The 7,137-nt window shown below is 40.2% G+C and overlaps 1 protein-coding gene across 1 annotated transcript in view; it reads left to right on the top strand.

The window, feature by feature from the left end:
- ARPC1A (actin related protein 2/3 complex subunit 1A) overlaps positions 1 to 7,137 on the top strand; it is a 158,033-nt gene that overhangs the window by 63,507 nt on the left and 87,389 nt on the right. The window contains exons 3-4 of the mRNA XM_085629133.1: positions 3,082 to 3,186; positions 3,509 to 3,731. Of these exons, the coding sequence (XP_085485259.1) occupies positions 3,082 to 3,186; positions 3,509 to 3,731 (328 nt within the window). The remainder of the gene's footprint in view (positions 1 to 3,081; positions 3,187 to 3,508; positions 3,732 to 7,137) is intronic.

Genomic DNA, 7,137 nt, shown 5'->3' with positions numbered 1-7,137 from the left:
GGCAATAAATGCAAAAAGTGGTCTGTATTTAAACCGAATTAGCAAGAAAGAAAAACAATGACTGCACTATATTACATTGAATTTACATGTAACCTGTACAAACTTGTGCACATTTGTACTTGTGAAAAACAAGCTGAACGGTGTAAGTGACAAGTGAAAAATACAAACCGCAGAAAACAGCGCAGGAAAAAACAAAAATGTCAATATATACAGAGGACTTTATGGTGGTTCCAATTTATTAATACAAAGTTAAAGAAGGAAGGTAATTTTGATGAACCACGAAAGTCCTAATTATCTTCCTCGTGTTTAGTCCCTTTTTCAATTTGTAGCAAATGTCTTTACTTTGCAGTTTTTTTTTTAGCTTCCAACTCATATGCCTCAAAGTTGGTTCCATTCAGGGGAATGGGTGTGTAATTTCCTGGGTTGCTTTACCACATCAGTAAGAGGCATTCTTTATAAGCGCTTTTGACATCACAGGAGATAGGAAGGTGCTATAAAAAAACCACAACAATGCTCTATCACTACAGGAGCCTCTTCTTCTCGGAGATGGTATTTCCAACTACTGGCCCTGGGCATGGCCAAACCCATTCTTGTTTTCCTCGGGTTGGTTTTCTGCTGGACCTTAATCATAGGGGAGGGCCTTTTACAGGCTCTTAGTGCACTTTGCTGAGGTGGCGATATTTATCTTGGGTAATAAAACTCATTGTACAGGTTGTTTAAGGGCCAAACAGCCCACTTGCCACTCTGAAGGAAGTGGTTCCTATGAAAATGACGTTCTACTATCTTCTGTCTATCATGAACACCTCATTTATAAATGAATAAAACTTCCTTTCAAATAGATATTGGTTCCAGCACATTCCTCGTAGGAATTTGTTTCCCAGGTTGGGGGCTGAAACCGGAAACCTTTCCAACAGTAGCAGGTGACACAGTAGGGCATTGTTTGTAACTCTCAAAACATCACTGGAAATTGCATTGCATGGTTGTAAAAGGTGCCACATGAGCTGGTTACATCTGTTCCTTTTCCCCACCACTTCATGTGTGGGACTACCAAGTCCTTTTGCCTCATTGGAGGGATTTGTCTTCAAAAATTGAGACTTCGCACCTCCTGTGATTTCCTTCAGCTTAAAGCCTGCAGCAGCTACAGGAAGCAGATGTCTGGGACACTAAAAAATGCGGTCCTTTGTATCTAGACTTGCTGCATAAAAAGTTGTCCTGGGACTTGTGCATGTGTAACTTCTCAAATCCATAAGAGAGCCAAAATCTAAGCCTACATTTACCTTGATGAAGAAGTTGTTTAAGGCTTTCTTGAAGTCGTCGTATTCCACAAGGTGTGCTTTCTGATAACATCGCAGGTGAGGAGTCTTCCTCGCACAAAGTGGCTATTCAGTAACAGGTAAGCAGTCCTTGCGGTTTGCCAACAGAAACCTTAGGCACATCAACAATGGTCCACATTGGTCCTACTACATGGACTACAACGTTTGTTTTCATGGTGATAGCGAAAGATTCAGCTCTGATACTGGTGGCCTAGTTTTGAGGAGTTCAGAACCCTTGGGTTTAACTCCAGCTGCTTTGTGGTCCAGCCGTTTTAACACCAACAGCTTCTTCTGTTCCATTCCTGGCTCCACCAAAGTATGTTCTGGTGATGGATCTCATTCTGAGAACTGCCCACAAACAATTCAGCTGAGTATTTAGGTGATCCAATTAAAAATGGAACCAGGAATTTTGCTCAAATGCATCATCATTTTGGAACTGCTTCACCATTTGAGAATTACATTTTTGAGGAATGAAGACCCAGAAGCAAGTGCTTTGCTGTCCTCCTTGGCATCCCAACAACTGCCTTCTAGGTGATCTTTTGACGCCTCGCTGGAAGTTGGAACAAAGGCCCAATTTCTGCACTGAAAGTGATTTTTCCTGAAGTTATTAAGAGGGCAGGGCTGGAGATTGCTATGCACACAGTTACTGGAGTCCACCCTCTTTACATAGATCACGGAATACCAGCAAAACATAATTTTCTGCCCTTCTGTTGTACAATGCTTTATGTTCAGCACGTAGAATTTGCAGGGGACTCTAGAGTGCATTGATAAAAATCCTGAAACTGGCAAACGGGCTTCCTTGTACCCGCATTTTCTTAATGCTCTGCTGTCTCTATAAATTCTGGTTGCCCAGGCATTATTTGTGAAATTAAGTATTGTACTTCCCAATACCAAATTGTTAGCAGCTACAAAATAAATTGAATGGCTTTGGGAGGAACGTTTTGCCTCAGGCAGACTAGATATTGGTGTCATGGAAACTGTTTGTCTTGTTATCCCCGCACACTTTTAGACATGCCACCTTTGCAGGTCCCAGCCTCTTTCTTGTTTTTCCATGGTTTCCCTTTCCTCTGCCCACTGTGTCCTAAGTTTCTCTGAGGTCACGGAACAGATATCACCACCTCCTGTGGTCACTTCCACTGTCATTCTGCAATGTTTGCTCCAGTTACGTGATACTGCTGGAAATTATTCTGGACCCAATTCAGCAGGAGCAGTGCAGTCGGTCTGAAAGAACAATATCAACTCGTGCTTTTTCCTTTGCTAATGTTCACACTTGTCTAGCCCTTCAGGCTAACCTCTATGCTTATCAACCCTAGAGTATTTTTGCAATTTTCAGAAACTGTGTACAAAAACCAATACAATTATTCATTAATTAATATGATTTCATCTGTGCTGTTGTCATGCTATGAGACACTGCCACAGACCGACTTCAGGCACGTTTTGACCTTGGCTGTCTACATCCTGTTCGTTCTTTTTATTTCTCCCATTGGAATTGATTGCATAAAGAAATAATACAGTTTTGCTCTGCAGACTGGCTGCAGATATGCCAAGCAGCCACAGAATTTGATTGCACATACGATCAGTATTATCCAGTTTGCTCCGTCTGTGCCTACCCTTACCCATACAAAGTAGCAAGGTAAGATAACTTCCTGTACAAAGCTGGTAAGAGGTGATTGTGTGACAGTTGTTTACCTGTTTCACAAGTGTGTTGTCTACTAAAATCAACATAAACAAATTCTAACATTTTTTAATTATTTCTTTTCCCCATCAGAGCTTGCCATCAGTCCCAACAATCACGAAGTTCACATCTATAAGAAGAGTGCAAACCAGTGGGTGAAGGCCCATGAGCTAAAGGAACATAATGGCCACATTACAGGTAATTAACCATTGAAGCTACTTTGCAGGAGGTGAATCAGAAGTTGCATTTATGGAAGGCCACCACTTAAAAAAGTTATTTATAAATGTGTCCCACTGTGGCTGTTCATTGAGACTACTTTTAAAGAGATCTGATTTAGTGAAATGTTTCTGGAGGCAAAAGTGATGGTTTGCAAACCAGCGTTTTTGGGTAGAGAATGGGGGCACTTTGGACCAGTTGGGAGAAAATTGCACACACAGTAAATGTTATATCCATATTGACTATGCTTTGTAGAGTTAATGTGTCCTAATGAAATGGAATACTGGTTTTCTGCCTTTTTCAGGGATTGACTGGGCCCCCAAAAGTGATAGAATTGTGACCTGTGGATCAGACCGGAATGCCTACGTCTGGAGTCAAAAAGATGGCTTGTGGAAGCCGACCTTGGTGATCCTGAGAATAAACCGTGCTGCTACCTTTGTGAAATGGTCCCCTCTGGAAAACAAGTTTGCCGTTGGCAGTGGGGCCAGACTCATATCTGTGTGCTACTTTGAATCAGAAAATGATTGGTGAGTTTTTGATTGTCTTTAGACTTGCTGTGACATTTAAGTTGAATTATGTAGCTAGCAGAAAAAATGCAGGATAGTTTGTTGTACTGACCCTTGTTTCCATCTTCTTTTTCCTAGAGTTTGGTTATGGTCTTATGCTAAATAATTTGGGTTTGTGGCTCATGAATTGCTGATCATTGTCCAACATAAAAAATGACGCAATGTATACCAATTCCTCTTTTTTTTTTTTTTTGTTTTTTTTTTTTTTGGTCTCCCGTCTGGTCTCATGCATGGGAAGGAACTGGGAGCAGATAGGTGGCCATTGGCTTAAATTAAAATCCGATAAAACAGGGGTGTTAATGGTTGGTGATATCTTGGCACTTATTGGGCCAATGAGATGAGTTTCCATCTCTTTTCTGTCTGAATTTAGGACTTTTGTTTGATGCTGTTTTGTCTGTGGGGCCTCAAATTTCCATAGTGATATCCAGCTGCACTTTTCATGTGTGTCGCTTGCTTAAAGTTCTCCATGTCTGTATTGAAAACAGCAGTTGACTAACAACGTCTTCAATCTTCAGATCCAGAGTGGACTATGCAAATTTCATTTTCATTAGGTTTGCTGAAATATACGTTAAAGAGCAGGGTTTTCGATTGAGTACCTCAGCAGCTGCTGGTACTTCTCCAAAAATATGTGTAACCAGCTACCCAATGAGTAGCCCAACCTAGCAAATTAAAGAGGTTTCTTTGGTTGAATTAAGAAAGCTTCCACAACTGAAAATCATGTATTTGATAATGTGTGTATTTTGAGAAATGATTAGTTGATGTTTGGAGACCAAAGATAATTAAAGAGTATAATTTGTGCTGCGTTGGGTAGACTTATTACTCACATTATTTCATAGGTGCCTATGGAATCCCACATAGAACTTTTAGGACACGTAGAGGTATTAAAAATTGATAAAAACGTGTATTTGGAATTATTTGGAAACTAGCGTGATCCATTGGGATCAACATTGCTGGTATTCCTGCATTGGGCGGCCACTAATGTTCTCTAATGTGATATGGTCACTACTGTAACACCGATATTATGTGTTGTTAGTAGCTAAGGTTGGGTTTCGTTGAATATAAATAGATATTTAGAAAAGGTTGGAGACCCGGTTTAGAGGCTTTAGGTCATTCAGAATCATGCTTCTTGTTTGGGTAGGGGGCTCTTGGGTATCTCGTTAGCTACCTTGCATTGTTTACTAGTATAAGGGATATTATCTTGATAAAATGCTGCATATCGGATCTTTGCGCCGCCTGATGTGTATTTCTTTTAGCTGAAAGAGTGATTTTATGAAAAGCTTTTAACATTTCATAGTGTAATTTATCTGTACACTGGAGGAAAAAGCTGAGGTCGATTTACCCAATCAGAATACCTTGAGTAGGGCACAAACTATGGTTTGTTTGCTTGCATGCTAAGATCACTGACAGGGATCGAACGCAGAGACCGTGGGCCTGTTTATTTATCTTTGTCAAATGAGATATGGGTTTGGGGACTACTAGCTATATTGTCTCAAAACGGTTGGCTTTTAGAAACTGTTAATTCACGTTCCCTTATTATGCACCATCACCATTAACCTGGGAGCAGGCATGGTGGACAATTAGCTTTGTTTATCACTCTTCAAATATAGTGTTAACCATTGCAGAAGCCATGAGCTTAAAGCAATAACGCTTAATTGTATTCAACATAATATTATATGCTTGCTAACGTTGCAAATTAATTTCTGTATTCGGTTCATTACTGTCTCTTATCAAGCCATCTCCTTTTTTCAGTAGCTATATTTAGCGTTGTTTTTTTTTCCTCTGTCTTGCCTCTCACATTCATGCTGAGTACAGTTGTCCAATATTGATTGCTATTGACTTGCATAGTAAAAGCTAGCATCTGTTCTTCCAGCCGCTAGTTCTCTAATGAGCTGAGATGACAAACTGAGGCAGGCATGTGTAGTATTTCAATCCAGAGTATTTATAGATCACTGCGGCAAAAGGTTTTTGCAACATTATTTATAGAGACTGTGAATAGAGAACAGGCTGTATTTGAGTTGAGCCTTGTGGAAATAAAAAAACAACCATTGGTAAAGCCAATATGTGATTAAATGTGCCAATGCATTTAAACACCGGTAGTAGCCAATGATGATTAAATCTCCTGCACACTTAAATCCTGTTTATCGTATAAAGACCAGCCCTGTTGATTTTGCCAATGCTGGAAAAAAGTAGCAATAAAAAATTGCTTTCTACATATAGTACATATAACAGACAATTGACAGTAAAAGTGTGGGCCTCCGTATACTTTCAGATAAAAATAGTCCATTCATCACGTTGGAAGCACTACTTGGAAGTAGCAATGATGCAGTAAACATCTAATAGCGTGAGGCGAGAGAGGGTTACTCTTCTGGGTGGCACCAAAGCCCATGCTATGTATATTTCAAAGTTTTGGTAACAATAGGTCTTGTATACCCAAAGGTCCACTGATTATGTAATGAATATTACCAAGGCGTGTTGGAGGAGGTAATCCCAGGCTGCTACTCTCACTTCTGCGCGCCTGGTTGTTTTGAGGCTGGTTTAAGGGGGACCATCGAGAGGGCTGGAAAATCTTATGCTGATGAGCCCCTCTCCTGTCAGGACCGCTTTCGAGCCCATACCTCGTAAAGACAAAGTTACTTGGTGAATGAGGACTGTTTAAAAAAAGAATAATTGATCTTGTATCCAGACCCGTGTTTCAGATTAATTCAAGAATGCCGTCCATGATTTCTTTGAATTTATGTTACAAATGGTGCAGCAGAAAGCCAAATTATGTGATGTGGGAAGATGTGTAAGCCTTTAGAGAGCCTGTGGGCATGTACCCTGGACGCACAAAGCAACATTATAAAGATCTGGGCCTTGCACGGGATTTAAAATGCCGTCCCGATAAACAGGAATGGCCCAAGATTCAGTGTTTTTGAAAGAGTAAGAGAAGTCAGAGTGGACAGGGTCGGATTTTCTCAAGCATAGGTAAGTGAGGCTGTAAAGTAAGACAGAAATATTAACAAAAAGTAAAGGGTGGGGTGTGTGAGTAATCGGTCAAATTTCCGAATGTGCTGCAGAGGTATGAGAAGACATAAGACAAAACAAGCACACAGAAGACCATGAAACTTACATGAAGTGATCTAGAACACAATGGCCACAATCTTCACTATAATAGTGTCTCAATGTACCAAATATACAGGATGTATAGGAGTGATATACCAAGGGTTGGTGTTACCATTGAACTAAAAAAGAAAGCTGATAAAACTTTAACCAATGTCTTCAGACCTGGACATTTAATTTGGGGAATAACTGAAGAAAAACATTGTTTCTGCCAGTAATTCCAGCCGCTTTTTCCAGTAACAAAAAGCTGTCAAAAACTTCTCAGGGC

The sequence above is a fragment of the Triturus cristatus genome, chromosome 10 (assembly GCF_964204655.1).
Source record: "Triturus cristatus chromosome 10, aTriCri1.1, whole genome shotgun sequence".
NCBI lineage: Eukaryota > Metazoa > Chordata > Amphibia > Caudata > Salamandridae > Triturus > Triturus cristatus.
Note: the sequence above shows the minus strand (reverse complement) of the source record. Positions and strands in the feature narration are given on the sequence as shown.